The sequence below is a fragment of the Petaurus breviceps genome, unplaced genomic scaffold (genome assembly GCF_028583685.1).
Source record: "Petaurus breviceps papuanus isolate PSGF00001 unplaced genomic scaffold, PetGlider_PUasm1.0 318, whole genome shotgun sequence".
Taxonomy (NCBI): Eukaryota; Metazoa; Chordata; class Mammalia; order Diprotodontia; family Petauridae; genus Petaurus; species Petaurus breviceps.
Window position 1 is genome coordinate 30798 of NW_027186078.1, and position 17165 is coordinate 47962.

The 17165-nt window shown below is 42.9% G+C and overlaps 1 protein-coding gene and 1 pseudogene across 1 annotated transcript in view; one reads left to right on the forward strand and one right to left on the reverse strand.

The window, feature by feature from the left end:
• Window positions 1–17165, reverse strand: part of LOC138167887 (uncharacterized) — a 39151-nt gene that overhangs the window by 5948 nt on the left and 16038 nt on the right. The window contains exons 4-5 of the mRNA XM_069096860.1: window positions 1461–1508; window positions 473–826 (exon numbers count right to left, since the gene is read on the reverse strand). Of these exons, the coding sequence (XP_068952961.1) occupies window positions 473–826; window positions 1461–1508 (402 nt within the window). The remainder of the gene's footprint in view (window positions 1–472; window positions 827–1460; window positions 1509–17165) is intronic.
• LOC138167864 (Rieske domain-containing protein pseudogene) lies at window positions 6911–7795 on the forward strand (annotated as a pseudogene).

Genomic DNA, 17165 nt, shown 5'->3' on the forward strand with positions numbered 1-17165 from the left:
CACCTGAACCCCATGTGTGGGAAATGAGTTCATGAGACCAAATAACTGTGAAAACTAGAGCTCAGCCCAGCTCCCTGGTGCAGCCCAAGGCTGGCTCTCATGTCCCCAGCTCACATGCCTGTGCTGCCCTCAGACCACAGCCCCTGTTCTCCCTCCCAACTTCCTCCCACTCCTGGCTTTCACTGGGGCTGACAGGTCTCTGGGCTTCACACCTGGTGTCCCGAGTCCATTAGCCTTATTATGGTGGGAACACAAAGTCCTTCAAACACCCACCACAGTCCATCCCCAGGGATTACTGCCCAGAGTGGGTGTGCTAGCTGTGCGTGTTCACACAGCACACTGTGATAGAGAGAAGGGTCTGAGAAATGAAGGATCTTGCTTCTAGTCTGGGCACCAGCAACTATGTGACCTAGGACCAGAGCTGGTCTCACAAGGTCTATTTCCCTAAAACAGAGACAGAGGAGGTACTCACCAGGCTCCACAGCCACATGTGTCCCAGAACCAAAGATCATCTTGTCTGTATCACCTCCATCACCCACCCTCCTTGTGCAATGATAGTAGCCGGAGTCTCTAAGGTTAAGGTTCTTAATCTGGAGAAAAATCTGGCTGCTGGTGTCCTCCCTGATAGAGGTGATACGGCCCTCTCTGGTTTCTGAAAATATGCTGTCAAGTCCGTTCAGCCACAACGGGGAATGTCCAGGGGTCCATAGGTACCAGCCTAGTCTGCTTGTATTAAACTGAAAGCCAGATGTTTGGCACTTGAGGCTTAGGGTCTTTCCACCCAGGTGTGGGCCTCCCCCTGACTCTTTCAGCCATGTCTCATCTCCTGTACAGGAAAAGGGTGATGGGGGCAGGGTAAGGAGAAACAAGTAATCCATCCCTCCTCCTGGGAGTGAAGATCTTGAGTCCTTAACTCCCCTAAATCCCATTTGCCCTAGACCCTTCTCCCCTCCCCCAGGACTTTAGATACCAAAGTCAGGGCCCATTTCTCTTTAGATACATCACAGGGAAGAAATGAATGAAAAATCCCATAGCCACAGGAAGGGACAGGCATGGTCACTGACAAGGTTCAGGGGGTCCCAGGGATTAGGGCTATTACTGGGGACAGGGGGGAATTCCCTAGGTCCAACAGTTTCTCAGGTTTGGGGAATTTCTTGGGATTTGAAGGTAAATTGACTAGGATGAGGAGAAGGAAAAGTCACTGCCCTTGAGTTTGGTAGTCAAAGTTTTGGGGAGTGGCTAGGGATGGGGATCCCTGCAGTGATGAACTTGGGATACCCTAGGAGACAGGGCTGGCTGTAGGAACTGCCCCACATAACCACCACAGGCTTCAGTAAAGGATGACTGGGGTAACAGCCCAGTTCAAGACTCCTCCCATAATCCCATAGCTTTTGGGGGGTCCAATGGAATGGGATCCCCTGCCCATCTCCCCCAACCCTGTTGGGAACATGCAAACTTACGTGGGAGTACAGTCACTTCTGTTCCAGGACCAAAATTTTCCCATTGAGCTCACTGTGCCACAGGAAATAACCTAAACCTTCATCCTTGTGAAAGGCAAGGGGAACACAAGATGGCAGGAAGTGGGTAGGAGGCAGGATCTAGGAAGTGAGTGGTAGAGACACTTGTCAGGCTTATGGGAACCCTCCAAGTTCCTGAAACACCAGTAAAGTGGGGGACTTTAAGAGGTAAGGTGACATAATAGCCTTGGAGTCAGGAGACCTGGGTTAACTCTGACTCCAGCATGAACTGACTCTATGACCATGGGCAAGTCATTTAACTCTTCAGTGTTCTAAGAAACTCCCTAAGACTAAGTTTCAGAGGAGTTTTTGATCTGCATCAGTGAAGAGAATTTCCTCACTGAGAGTTCCCTATGTCAACAAAATCACAGGACTAGTTTAAAAACTAGCAGTGGGTCCCATATTGGGCTCTGGCCAAGGGCAGGTCTAAGCAGGCTCAGAGATCCTTCCAGGGTCCCTTCCTTGATAGGATCCCAGGAGGGCCAGATCCTTGGGGAGGACTGGTCTTTGCTAAACTTCAGAATAACAATTGAGACAATTCCTGGGGTGACTACACTTTTATTTTCCCAGTCTATGAGACAATTAGGACACCTAGAATGGGAAATGGTGATTACAAAAAGCCAACACAGCTTCCTCTAAAACATATCATGCCAGGCTGACCTCATGGACTTTTTATTTACACTGTTACTAAACTGGTAGATGAGAGGGATGCTATAGATAACAGTTTACCTTGCTTCTAGTCTGGGCACTAGCAACTATGTGACCTAGGACCAGAGTTCGTCTCACAAGGTCTATTTCCCTAAAACAGAGACAGAAGAGATACTCACCAGGCTCCACAGCCACATGTGTCCCAGAACCAAAGATCATCTTGTCTGTATCACCTCCATCACCCACCCTCCTTGTGCAATGATAGTAGCTGGAAATAGGGAAAGATAAAGAGATGTAGACTAGATGATAAGAAAGTTAGGCAGATTGGGAGCTAATGGGATGGTTGGGTTCACAGGAATCATTAATAAGTCAATGCCAATGTGGTCGTAGGTCTCCAGTGGAGGGCCCCAGGGATCTGTGCTTTTTCATGCAGTTTAGTATTTTTATTAATTATTTGTGTAATGGGGAACTGAAACACTGACAAACACATTGATGTGTTCCATTAAAGGAAATCCCCCATGTGGAGGAGACTAGGGAACCTGGTTCCAGGAAGTACTTTGGAGAGACTATGGAGCACGCATAGACATTCTGTAACTGCCTCTGACCTGTTGAAGGGCATCTTCAAGAAGTATGTCACCTTTGGTGTAGTATCTTTGCCTCCCCTTCAACTGCTATCTTGAGGGGTTTCATTGACTTCGCTCACAGTGTCTGGTGAGAGACAGAGTTGGAAGGGAGGGTCATTGAGGACTTCTCCCCTCTAAGGCCATGTGGCCTTCACCTTGGTCTTTGGCCTCTGTAATTGTCCTTTTTCCATCTTAGGTGGAGGGATAGAACTTGCTATTTGTGAGTTTCAAAATGTCCAGAAAACTGTCCAGCACATACGTGCTCCAGAGTCTGGGTTTTGCAGTCATGGCCTCAGGTGCAAGGAGTGACCTTTAGGAGTGACTGTCTTGGACCAGGCCAGTGACACAAGGATTCATCTGTCAGCCAGCCTGCATGAACTTGGTGAGACCAATGTTATGTAGGAATTGAACAAAGAGTGTACTCCTGAGTTATTGGGAGGAAATGTTTGTATGTTTGTTCTTGCTATGTCTTCACTGAAAATATTCCTACATAAAAGCTCATTGATGTTAAGTGTTAAATGGAACTAGGATGCTAGTTATTGTACCTAATAGTAGGGAGGAGGTGGATACAAGCAGTAGGGACTCAAGCCAATGGTAGTAGACACACACACACACACACACCACACCACACCATACCCCATACCACACCACACCATACCAGACAAAATTCCTGCAGTGCCTTGGAACCCAGAGCAGGAGACGTAGCCTGCTGGGTGCTCAGGGAATGAACCAGAGCACATGTGCTACATTTGAATAAAGGCATGGATGGCAAGCTTAAAAAATTTGCAGATAACAAGAAGCTGGGAATAACAGTTAATATAGTAAATGATAGTTAGATTCCAATAAGATTTTGACAGACTAGAGAATTGAGCTGAAACTTATAAGATAAAATTGCATAGGGATCAATAAAAAGTCTTATACTTAGGTACAAAACATAATCAACTTCACAAGTAAGAAAAGGGGGAGAGACTGTTGGACAGAAGTTGATCTGGAAAAGATCAGGGGGTTTGAGTGGACTGCAAGCTCAATAGGAGTCAGGGGTGATAGAGAAACAAAAAAAAAAAAACTAATGTGGTTTCTTGGTGAGGATTAAGTGGGCCAGGAATTCCAAGAAAAAGGAGGTGATAGTCCTTCTGAATACTGCCCTTGTCAGACTTTATCTGGGTTTTTGTGTTCAGTTGGGCACCCCAGTTTAAAATGGACATTGATAAGTTGGAGCGGGTCCAGAGGCAGGCACCCAGCATGGTGAAGAGCCTTGAGCTCCTCTATATGAAGAATGACTGAAGGAATTGGGAATGCTTAACCTGAAAGAAAAGAAGACTTGGGGAGGACATGATAACTTGGTTCAACTATTTGAAAACCTATCATATGTAAGAGGAATCAAACTTGTTTTGTATGGCTCCAGAAGGTAGAAGCAAAGGGTAGAGATTTCAAAGAGGAAAACTAGACTGATATCAAGAAAAAACATTGTAGTAATAACAATAATAATAACATCTAGCATTTACATAGACCTTAAGGGTTAGTGGTGTGCTTTACATACATTATCTCATTTGATCCACACACCAATGGAGGCAGGTACGCTTATTCCCATTTTATACCTGAGGAAACTGAAGCTGAGAGAAGTTAAGTGACTTGTCCAGGGTCATACAACTTATAAGTTTCTGAGGGCAGTCTTCCTTACTTCATCCTAACATATTAGAGCTATGCAAGAGTGGAATGGGCTTTTTCAGATGGTGATGGGTTCCTCCTCCTTAGAGGTCTTTGAGCAATCCTTGGATGATCTGACCCCTTTTTACCTTGCCAGTCTTCTTACACCTTACTCTCCTTCACAATCTACCGTCCAATTACACTGGTGTCCTTGCTATTCCCCAGAGAAGACAATCCCAGCTCCAGGCATTTTCATTGACTATCCCCAGTGTCTGAAATTCTCTCCTTCCTCATCTCTGGTTCTTGACTTCCCTCAGAACTCAGCTAAAATCTAAGCTTCTATGAGAAACCTTTTCCGCTCTCTCTTAATTTAGGGTAATCTGTGATTATCTCCAATTTGTCCTGTCTATATCTTCTTTGTCCATATTTGTTGCTTGTTGTTTCCTCCACCAGACTGTAAACTCCTTGAAAGGAGGAACAGGTTTTTGCCTTTCTTTGTATTCCCAGCACATAATAAATGCTTGTTGTAGGGGCGGCTAGGTGATTGTGATAGTAATGGCAATTAAAGATTCCCCTGTATTGGCTTGGTTTTCAAATTGATTGTGTTAAAACCCAGAGTTTGTTAATCCCACCTGTGGGATGGGCTTGTTGATGTGAGGGGAGAGTCCTGAACTGGGAGGAGCTGGTGATGTAGATTTGGAGAGACACTAGAGAGAGGCAGAAGATCTTTTTGGAAGCAGCACCTCGTGGAGAGAGAGAGAGACTAAGAGAATTGCTGGTGGCCGCTTTGAATTGCCCTGGACTTTTGAGACCTGCCCCCTGAGCTGCCAAGGACTGAGGAGACATGGCTGTTTTGCTGGTACTTTGTCTGTCTGTTTTGATGTTATTTTGCCAGATTTGTCCACTGGTGAAAGACAGTCCTTTTGTTGAAGAAGTCCTGGAACCTGGCTGTTCGCTAAGAAGCCCTGAGACTGTCCTGCAGACAGAGAGTGAATACTGTCCACTGGTGAGGGACAGTACTGTTGTTGCAGGGGTCTGGAGACTGTCCTGCAGACAGAGTGAATACTGTCCACTGGTGAAGGACAGTGCTGTTGTTGCAGGGGTCTGGGAGCCTTTCTGTTGGTTCAGAAGCCCTGAAGAAGGATTTTCTTGTTGTATGTTTACAGAAATCCTGGGAGAGGGCTTTGCTAATGTGTTCAGGGGTTCTAGGACTGTTCTACAGACAGAGGATAAATTCATGAAGGGACTGGCAATGTATCTTATGGCCTTGCTAAGCCTTGTCTCCCCAGGAACTAAGATTGCTGAGAACTTGCCTCGTGTCAAGATGAAGAAAAGACCTCCATTTGGGTATTAAGTGCTGTGTTTAAACTTGATGTAACTCTGGGGTAGATTCAATTGTGATCCAGGGGTGGGGAACTTTTGACCTTATGTTTGGAAACTAATCTCCATTTGAGAAGAGGGGCTTTGTGGTGGACTTAATTAAGGTATAGCCTAGGGGTGGAGAAGTATTTAGAACAGAGACTTTGTAATTGATTGAATGATTAGAAGGTCCTGGGGTGGGGTAGTCCTTGGAGATTATTTAATCACACTTAGTAAATGCTGTATTTTGAATGATGTCATGTTTTGATCTTCTCTGTTCTTGGTTTGTCACTGAATAAAATAGAGAGCACCTATGCTGGTATTTTGAACCTGGGAAGTTGCCTTTCCTTGGCATTACATTACAGTGATGCAGGGAGTAAAGTGCCGGCCCCAGAGTCAGGAGGAGCTGAGCCGAGTTAGGTTCCAGCCTCAGACACTTCACACACACACACACACACACACACACACACACACACACACACACACACAACTAGCCGTGTAACCTTGGACAAGTTACTTAACCCCAACTGCCTTCCAAAAAGGCAAAAAATAAAAATAAAATAAATGCTTGTTGAATGACTGGCCACTTGTTGAGTATGTTGTAGGACACCTCTTGGGTATGGGTTAGATTACATGGCCCCTGAGATCTCTTCCAGTTCTCAAAATTCTGCACTTTTTACTCTCTGCATACTGGGGACAAATGCAGATCTAAACTCACGTTGAGGTGATATACTGAGTCCATAGTATGTGCCCTCCATTGATAGGCATTGTCTGGGTATACGTGTAAAGTATTTTCCCATTACCCTGGAAAATCATAAATCATCCTGGTCACTGGCTAGACAGACCTTGCCCTTCAGCAGTGATTCAGTGAACCCTGCACCCTCAGTAACCTCAGAGCCTCTGACTTACAGTCTCGATCTTGTGCTTGTATGGTCGAGGATGACTCTCATTTGATTGACCAAATTATTGCTTGATATCCCATATAAAGGACTTTATATGTATTTCTAGTAAATGTCCCATTAGCAGATCCAGCCCAATGAATTAGTCCATCAAGGTCTTTTGATCTTTCAGTGTGTTAGCTATCTCTCCCGCCTTTGTGTCATCTGTGAATTAGAAATGCATGACATTCGTGCCTTTGTCCAAGTCATTGATAAAATTGTCAATCGGCACAGGGCCAAGTACAGATGCCTAAAGCACTATGTTAGTGACTTCCTGCCAAGCTAACATGGAACCACTAATAGTAGTAACAAGGACTCTTTGAGTCAAGTAATTCAAACATCTAGTGACATTATCATCTAGTTCACAGTTCTCCAGCTTTTCCACAAGAATGATAGAAGATACTTTACTAAATATTTTTTAGGTAAACCATATTTACTATGATTCCCAATCCTAATCTACCACCTCACCAGCCCTGTCAGAAAAAGAAAGAAGGGTGTGGACCCTTTGGCTTTCAAGGCCACTGCACCACTTAGTGCTGCTTCCCTTTCCCTGGACTGAGACAGAGATCTGCAAAGCTCTACATGACATCCTAAGACAATAGAAGATAATTCTCCTGGCTGTGTTGACAGAGATGTTAAAAAATCTCAAAGAATGCTAGCTGCAGTCTATGACAGAGCAGCTGTCATTTTCTATCAGAAAGTAAAATATCATGCTGTGTACACTCATAGTTACCATTCAGAAGGACCTTTACATATAGGGGAAATAGAGGATTTTGATGGTTAGATGTGTATTGTTTACCCCTGGCACAAATACAAAATTACTCTATCAACAGGAGGACTGTATCAAATTATAAACCCTTAAGATGTATCGGCAGTATCCACATGGTATTCCAAAGGAATAAATCAAAGGATCCATACTGTGATCCTGAAAAATAGGCATATTTATGTGACTTTCTAAGCTTTCAAATTTTAAGTATGATTCTGATTTCCATGCCACTGAACATTTAAAGTAAACCAAAGACCTCCTACTCTGAAGAAAGTTCCTGATTTTAAAAATATATGACAATAATGAAACAAAATATTTTTATATGTGTGGAAGGTATTTTTAGAAAATTCTACACAAAAGGCAATAAATAGAATTTTTTTTTTAGCAATCAGGTTTAAGTAACTTGCTCAAGGTTACATAGCCAGTTATTTCTGGGTGTGGTGCTAAGTATCAGAGCCCGGATTCGATCCCAGTTCATCCAGACTCAGGGACCTGTGCTCTTACTCACTGAACCACCTGGCCACCCCTAAGCAATTGGGGTTAAGTAACTTGCTCAAGGTTACATGGCCAGGTGTTTCTGGGTGGGTGCTAAGTGTCTGAGCCCGGATTTGATCCCAGGTTATCCCGACTCTGGGGCCGGTACTCTTACTCGCTGTGCTACCTGGCCACCCCGCCATAAATAGAATTAACCTGGCATAAATGTATTAAAAAAAAACAAAATTATAACTCAGAGAAGCATAAACAGGAATGTCATATAAAACAAAATCTACAACACGTTTTCCTTAACAGAACACTCTTTGACATAATCTTGCTTTAAAAAGCAAAAAACAAAACAAGACATACCTCAAGCAACTGGAAAAAAGTAGATGCCTTTTAACTTCAACTGACTGAAACAGCAATTAATATGATGGAATATTATGGCACAGAAAGAAATTTTGAATATTAATATAGAGAAGTATAAGAAGACGTATGAACTGATTTAAGCAGAACCGGGATTACTACAAAAATGTAAACAGAAGGAACAGCAACGAAAAAAATCTAAATGCTGAGTAATTATAATGACCAAACAAACCCAAAGAAAAGATATGAGAATGTTCCTCTTTTCTTTCTTTTCAGAGGCAGAAGATCATAGGTACAAAACATTGAATAATGTCACTTTTGGTTGATGTGTTGAGTGATTTTGTTAAACTTTTTTCTTTTTTCCATTTTTTTCTCTTTTATTATAAGAAATTATTCTCTGGGTGGGGAAGGGGAAAAGATATTGATAAATAAAGGTTTTGCAAAAACAAAAAAGAAAGGTTAGCCTTACCTTACCTATTCTTGATGATTCCCTGATGGTTCCTTATGAGTATCACTACTTTTTCTAAGTGTGCATTAACTATCTCATTCATGATACATTCTAGAATTGTCCCAGAAACCAAAAGACAAGCTCACTGGCCAATAGTTTGCATACTCTATTGTCTCCCCGCCCCACCCTTTTTTGAATAGGGACAATATTTGCCCATCTCTGGCTCTGGGGCACCTTTCCTGATCACCAAAATCTTTCAAGTATCAGTAACTGATTAGTCACATTTGTATGCTGAGTTATTTCAGTTGTGTCCAACTCTCTATGAGCCCATTTCAGGTTTCTTGGGCAAAGATACTGGAGTAGTTTGCCATTTCCTTCTCCAGTTCATTTGACAGATGAGGAAACAGGTAAACAGAGTTAAGTGACTTGCCCAGGGTCACACAGCTAGTAAGTGCCTGAGGCCACGTTTGAACTCAGGTCCTTCTGATTTCAGATATGATACTAGTTGCCCAGTCACATCTACCAGTACCTTTAATTATGTGAGGATATAGGCTGATATTCAACAGTTGGTTTTTTTTCATTTGGAGAAAAAATTTCTTTTTTTGGTAACAAATAAGAAATTTGATATGAGGTCAGGCAAAGATCAAAGGAACACGGCATGCCATTTTTTCACTTATTACTGACTAGGCACCTTGAAAAGAGAGAAATTAAATATCAGGGATTTCTCATTATTCCTCCTCCCAACTTTCCTATTTCTGTCATTCTTCCAGTCACTGAGTCAAGTCTAAGACTTGACATTTCCCACTATCACCTCCCATTTTTAATCAATTGCCAAAATCTTGTCAATTTTACCTTCTCAACATCCTCTATATCCATTTCCTTTTCTCTACTTACAACATGGCCGCTCTAGTTCAGACTCTTCATCACTTCTTTTCTGGACTAATGTGGTAGCTTCCCAATTGGTCTCCCTTCCTCCAGTCTCTCCCCACACTAATTCATCCTTTCTACATAGCACTCAAATTGATAATCCTAAAGTTCGGATCTAACCATGTCACTATCCTGCTCAAGAAGCTTCAGGAATCAGGGCAGAGTCAAGATGGCGGAGTAGAAACAGGACTTCCTCAGGGCTCCAGCTTCCACCTCCTCCAATTCATGTAAAAGGTGACTCTGAACAAATTTTGGAGCTACAGAATCCACAAAATGACACAGAGAAGCTAACTTCCTACTGAGGACAGCCCAGCAGGCCAGCAGGAGGCAGCCAGCACAGCACTCTGGGAGCCAACCCCAGCTCTGCTCCAGCCAGAGATTTTAGCCTCAGGGTGGGCCTGACCAGCTGCCACCTGGAGGGACTTCAGATCACCAGTGGCTGTGGAGGTTGGAGGTTTCCAGAATTATCAACCCATAGATGCTAAGGACAAAGTGAGAGGTCAGTACAGTGTGGACTTTGGGATCCAGTAGTTTGGGAGTGCGGTCAGCCTTTATCCCCTGGAGGGAGAAGCTGCTGAGGTGCTGCAGCCATGCAGCCACCCGCCATGTGTCAGCTTCAGCTCCTGGCCTGCAGATTGTAGGGGGACCAAGAGAACAGTCTGAAGGGTAATTGCTCTTGCTTTAACCTGCTTGGATCTGGATTGCAGTCTAGGGTGGAGATCCTAGGGTGTGCCACCAGCTTGCCAGAGTGTGTGGAGGCTTCAGAGAGGGCACCCAATTAATACCTTCAGCAGCTGAGAAAACTCCAGCACTGGGGACGAAGCTCCCCTGTCTGGTGGCAGAGTCCTATTGTGGCAAAAAAGCCCAAAAGTCAAGTAATTGAGTAGCAACGTGAGCAGGCAAAGGAAGCAAAGTAAACAGAGCAACCCAACTTTACACTCCTATTTTGAGGACAAAAAGGAGCAAAGCATGGAACAGGAGGAAGACAGCAAAGTCAAAACTCCTGCACCAAAAGCTTCCAAGAAAAATACGAGCTGGTTACAAGCCATAAATGACCTTAAGAAAGATTTTTAAAATCAAATAAGAGAAGTGGAGGAAAAATTGGGAAGAGAAATGAGAACGATGCAAGAAAATTATGAATTGAGAGTCAACAACCTGACTGAAGAAAATAACACCTTAAAAAATAGACTAACTCAAATGGCAAAAGAGGCTCAAAAAGGCAATGAGGAGAAGAATGCCTTAAAAAGCCAAATTTGCCAGATGGAAAAAGAATCTCAAAAGCTCACTGAAGAGAATTATTCCTTCAGAATTAGATTGGAGCAAATGGAAGCTAGTGACTTTATGATAAATCAAGATACTATTAAACAGACCCAAACAAATGAAAAAATAGAAGGCAATGTGAAATATCTCATTTGGGAAAACTACTGACCTGGAAAATAGATCCAGGAGAGATAATTTAAAAATCATTGGACTACCTGAAGGCCATGATCAAAATAAGAACCTAGAAATCATCCTTCAAGAAATTCTCAAGGAAAATTGCCCTGATGTTTTAGAAGCAGAGGGCAAAATAGAGGTTGAAAGAATCCACCGATCACCTCTTGAAAAAGATCCCAGGGCGGCCAGGTGATGCAGTGAGTAAGAGCACGGGCCCCAGAGTCGGGATGACCTGGGATCGAATCTGGGCTCTGATCCTTAGCACCACACCCAGAAATAACTGTCTGTGTAATCTTGAGCAAGTTACTTAACCCCAATTGCTTTAAAAAAAAAAAAAGATACCAAAAAGAAGCTTCAGGAACTCCCCAGTGCCATTATATAAAATACAAACTTCTCAATTTAACATTGAAAGTCCTTCACAATCTGGCTCTAAGCTGCCTTTCCAGGCTAAACACTTATGACTCCCCTGCATACACCTCCTTGCTTTCCCACCCATTCCACACCCCTGTCCATGATCTTCCATCTTATTTCTCCATACCTTTGCTCAACTTTCCCCCATAGCTGGAATGCTCTATTTCCTCATCTCCTGGTCTCCCTGACTCCCTTCAAAGCTCAGCTCAAGAGCTATCTCCTTCATGAGGCCTTCCGATCCTTCCAATTTTTAGTACTTCTCCCCACAAAATCACTGCAGATTAATTTTGAGCAGTCTTTTTGATCAAGTGAATAGTTAGTCTCAAAGTCAGGAAACTCTGGGTTCAAGTCTTGCTCCTGATGCATGCTATGTGACCCTGGACAAGTCACTTAACCTTGCATTGTACTAGGCAACTCTAAAACCATAAGTATGCACTGATAGAGGTAGTCCCATAGTGGGAGCTCACTATAATAATGAAATCATAAGTCTAATAAGAAACAAAATTATTTTGTATGTATCTTATATTTTACCCATCTGTGAAAATGTATCTCCCCAGTAGAATGTAAGGTCCTTGAGGGCAAAGATAGCCTAGCACAGTGTGTGGCATGTGGAAATTAAATGCTTGTTGACTGATTAATTAGTTAGTTGGTTGGTTGGTTGGTTGGTTGACTGGTTGGTTGATTGATGTGTTTCATTTGGGTCTGCTGATGACTTCATCAAGCACAGCTAGTGACACCCTCACCATGTCCTTATTTATCTTGGGTATCCAGTCAGAGTTAACCATTTCTATTCTGTCCTCTACAATGCAAGGGTCATTCTCCTTGACCAAGAAAACTGAAGCAAAGTAAGAGATGAGCAGCTTTTTTTTTCTCCATTCTCAATTAACAGTGTTCCATTTAACCCAAGCACTGGACCCATCTCTTTTTTCATCCCCCTCTTTTCCCCAGTGTAACCTTAAAAAAAAAAAAAACCTTTTGTTGTCCTTAGCTTTCCTCACAAGTAAGGTAAAATATAAGATCCATACAAAATAATTTTTTTTACTAGACCTGTGATTTCATCATTTAGTGAACTCCCAGTGTGGGACTGCCTTTACAAAATTTGTGTGCACAAATCTTATTCTGATTCTTAGCATTCCTGACATTATTTTTCTAGGACTGTCCCATGCTCCTACATTCATTCTCTGTTATTTACTCTTACTTTCACCTTCTATGTGTGAGTGTATGTATTTAGAGAGAGACCTGGAAGAGACCCAGGGAGGCAGAATGAGACAGAAAGAGAGAGCAAGCTGGACTTAAGTAAGAATCAGGAAGATCCGGACTTAAATCAGAGGTGTGCTGCTAAATGTTTAACAGCCAGGTCTTTGGGAGGGAAAAAAAAATGAGTCAGTCAAGAAGCATTTATTAAGGACCTACTAAGGACCCTGCACTTTACACTAGGTATTCAAAGAAAGGCAAAAAAATAATCCCTGCTCTCAAGGAGCTCAGTGGCTAACAGGCTAAAAATGCAAACAACTACATAAAACAAGATGCAGACAGGATAGACTGGAGATTTTGAGGGAAGACACTTGCATCAAGGCAGATCAGAAAAAGCTTCTTGTTTAGCTGCAATCTAGAAGAAGCCAGGAAAACCAGGAGATGGAGATGAGGAGAGAATGAATTCCAGGAATGGGGGACAGTCAACTAAAATGTCTGGAGTTGGGAGATGGAGTAGTGAGTGTCACTGGAGCAACGATTATGTGCAGGGGAATGAAGAGTAGGGCTTTGAACACTGAAAAGAGGATCTTTTATTTGATCCTGGAGATGAAACTCTTCCAGCTTCTTCAGTCATTCCATATATTCTGTGACCTCAAAGCCTTTGGAGCTCTGGTTGCCCAATGAGATAAAATTGAAAATGTAGCTTTGGGCTAGATGGTAGATAGAGCCTTAAGGAGTTTAAACTTGACCTTGAAGCAATGGGAAGCCAATAAAAGATTCTGAATAAGGGAATGATATAGTCAGAGTAGTACAGGAGAAGGCTTAGTCAGATGAGATGTCCAAGAGGAGTTGTTTCTGCCAGGAGTATACAGTGAGTTGAGTTAATGAAAGTGTGCACTAGGATTGTGGTTGTGAAAATCAGTGGAAATGAGATAATGATTGCAAGGGGCATTGCTGAGGAAAAATTCGAAGGATTCAGTGTCTGGAACCTATGACCTTCCCTATACTGATAATATATACAGATGAGAACTCTCAGTAATGAGAAGACTCTTTTCTGCCCTTGGTAGTGTCTGTTGATTCTATTTAGCTCTGAGGTTCTACTTTTGAATAGTTGTTTTTGTAGTATGAGACCCAGGGGACGCACTACTGTGTAGTCTATACTTTCCACTGTGATCAAGGGTCCCACAAAAACCCTGCCCTTCCTAACTCTTTCTGTTCCCTCCTCACTCTGCCCCATAGCCCTGAAGCATGGGGTTTTAGGGAAAAGGGGAGGCATTGCTCAGAGGAGATACTTGTGCACCATAGTTAAGTTCAGATGCATTGGCCTAGCAGGGAACTAAGCATATCTTGAAGAAAAAGGCTTGCCTCATTCTCTGTGTCTCTCCTGAGTGTTTTGCCCCACCCTCCACTCCCATCTCTGTCACACACACACACAATCACACATATATGTGTCTCTATCTCTCTGTCTTTCTCTGTCTCTATCTTTTTGTCTACCTCTGTTTGTCTGTCTCCTGTCTCATTCCATATCTTTGACTTTGTCTCTGGCTGTCAAACAGTCTCACTGTCCTCTCTCTGCCTCCTCCATCCTCTCTTCCTTCTCCCCACTTTCTCCTCTCCTCTTTCTCTCTCTTTTCCTCTCTCTTCTGCCTCTCACTATGTGTCTCTCCTTCCTCCCTCCTATCTCTCTCACTCCATGTTCCAGGGATGTGCTGGTAAATGTTTAACAACTGGTTTTCCAAGTATGTAAGACATTTTAAGTTTAATCTACATTATTAACATTTTATCCACCTCTTCTTGAGTCTGAAAATCAATAATAGACAACAAATCAAACCTAAATTTGCAGTGTTTGCTGATTTCTGAGGTATGAATGCTCACACAAAAAATTTAACATCAACTCCTGTGAGCTAGGATAAACTGGCTATAACACTTCTCTCTCTCTCTCTCTCTCTCTCTCTCTCTCTCTCTCTCTCTCTCTCTCTCTCTCTCTCTCTCTCTCTCTGCCTCCCACCTCCCTCACCTCTCTCCCTCATCCCCTTTCTCTCTTCCCTGTCCCCTCCAATGTATGCATGTGCACATGTGTATGTGCGCACACACACACACACCCTTTTCCTGGACAGCCATGAGTCAGTCTAGAAAATGCTGGCAGTGGTGGCTCAGTGCTTGGCTAAACAGAGAACCCTACCTAAGAAACAGCAGGTATGGCAAGGTGGAAGTGTGATTTCATGGGATCTAGAACCATAGGAGCTGGAGTAGATGAGGGGTGGGGAGTTGGTGAAGTTATTCCTTCCCAAGGAATGCACTCCTGTGTAGGCTATACCTTCCACTGTGATCAGGGGTCTCAACAAAATCCTGCCTCTCTCAGCTCCTTCTGCTTGTCTCCTCACTCAGCTCCAAAGCCCTAAAGTATGGGGTATCATGATCGTTTGATTTGTGGTGAAGCCTTGAGATTGCCACTGGGTGTAGCACCAATGCAATATTTACAGCACCCATGATCACAACAGAGACCATGACTATAACTGTGACATGGAATCTTATCACAAAATATGCTAGACTCTCCAGATAGAGGATAAAGTTGAAAGATTTAAACACCAAAAAACCCAATCCCAAAACAAGTAAGCCAATGTCATCATAGTACCAAAGATATTTAGAAGCCATAATAATGCTGAGAGCCACAGCATCCTTTAGACTTCCCACAAATCAATATAAGATCAATATTTATTCACAAAACCTCCATTTCCTTGCCTAAGCTCTTCTGTCCCCAACTGTCTCCAACACTCTCCACCAGCTTCTCTTGAGGGCTCTCCTTCTCCTCAGCAAACTCCTCCCACCATGGACTCCATGTGGCTATATTCAGCCTATCAGGGGGCAGAGTTTATCTTCACACAATGGGAGGTCTTCAAATTCCCCCCAGATCTATTAAGGGGCAGGGAAGATTTTCAGATTCCCATTCCCATTACACTGGGGAGCACAAGCAACACTTCCCAAACATTAGAGAAGTTCTTATCTGATTATACATGTTGAAGACAGGGAGTGGAGAAGGGAGGATTTAAAATCATAGTGCACAGCACACAGGGCAAGAGACCAGTTGCCAAGACCTCTCAAGGGTGGCATAGTTTCCTTAACAATAATGAAGTTATGGAGGAGGTGGAACCAAGATGGCAGAGTAAAGGCAGGGACTTATTTGAGCTCCCCCCGATACACCTCCAAATACCTTTAAGTTATGACTCTAAACAAATTCTAGGGTGTCATGACCCATAAAAAATGGAATGAAACAATTTTCTAGTCCAAGGCCACCTAGCAGGTTGGCATAAAAGGTTTGTCGCACCAGGGTGAAAGAAGAGCACAGTTCAGCTTAGACCCCACCAATGCAAATCAGACCTCAGCAAATCAGGAGCAGTCCTCAGGACAACTGAATCAATGGCAGCAGTGGTGGTTTCCAGACCTTTCAGCCCGCAGACAGTAAGGGGTTTGAACAACTGAACAGAAGGAGATTTACTGGGCTCCCTTTAATGGCACCAGAGGCAGGACTGTGTTGCATTGCCTATACTTGGATCTGGCTACGATCAGTCTTGGGTCTTAGTTCCAGTGTGAGGAGGAGCACTACCATAGCAGAACTTGTGGCTACAGGGGAGTAGGCACACTGGTCACAGTTCCAGGGTTGAAAACATGGCTTGTGGTTGCTCACAAAACAGTGAGTACAAGAGAATAGTAAACACACCTCTCTCTAGATCATACCATCTTGGAAGAACCAAAAACTTCCAGGTGCCCAGAATTACCTCTGAAAACAGCTGCACAAAAAAAAACCCTGAAGTTTGGGACACTGCACCCTCTACTTGGAAGCAAAGCCCCACTTTAGCATAGAGTTAAAAACTAAAGATATAGGCTGGGAAATGAGCAAACAACAGAAAAAATTCTGACCATAGAAAGTTATTGTGGTGACAAAATGATCAAAACACACACTAAGAAGAAGACAACAAAGTCAAAAGTCCTGCATCCAAAGCCTCAGAGACAAATGGGAATTGGTCTTAGGCCATGGAAGAGCTCAAAAAGGATTTTTTAAATCAAATAAGAGAGGTGGAGGAAAATTTGGGAAGAGAAATGGAAGTGGTGCAAGAAACTCATGAAAAATAAGTCAACAGCTTGGTAAAGGAGACACAAAAATACTGAAGAAAATAACACCTTAAAAACAGAATAGGCCAAATGGTAAAAGAGGTACAAAAAAGTCAATGAAGAGAAGAAAGCAGAATTGACCAAATGGAAAAAAAGATACACAAAATTCACTGAAGAGAAGAACTCCTTCAAAAGTAGAATTGACCAAATGGAAAAGAAGGTACAAAAGACCACTGCTGGAAAGAAAGAAAGAAAGAAGAAAGAAAGAAAGAAAGAAAGAAAGAAAGAAAGAAAGAAAGAAAG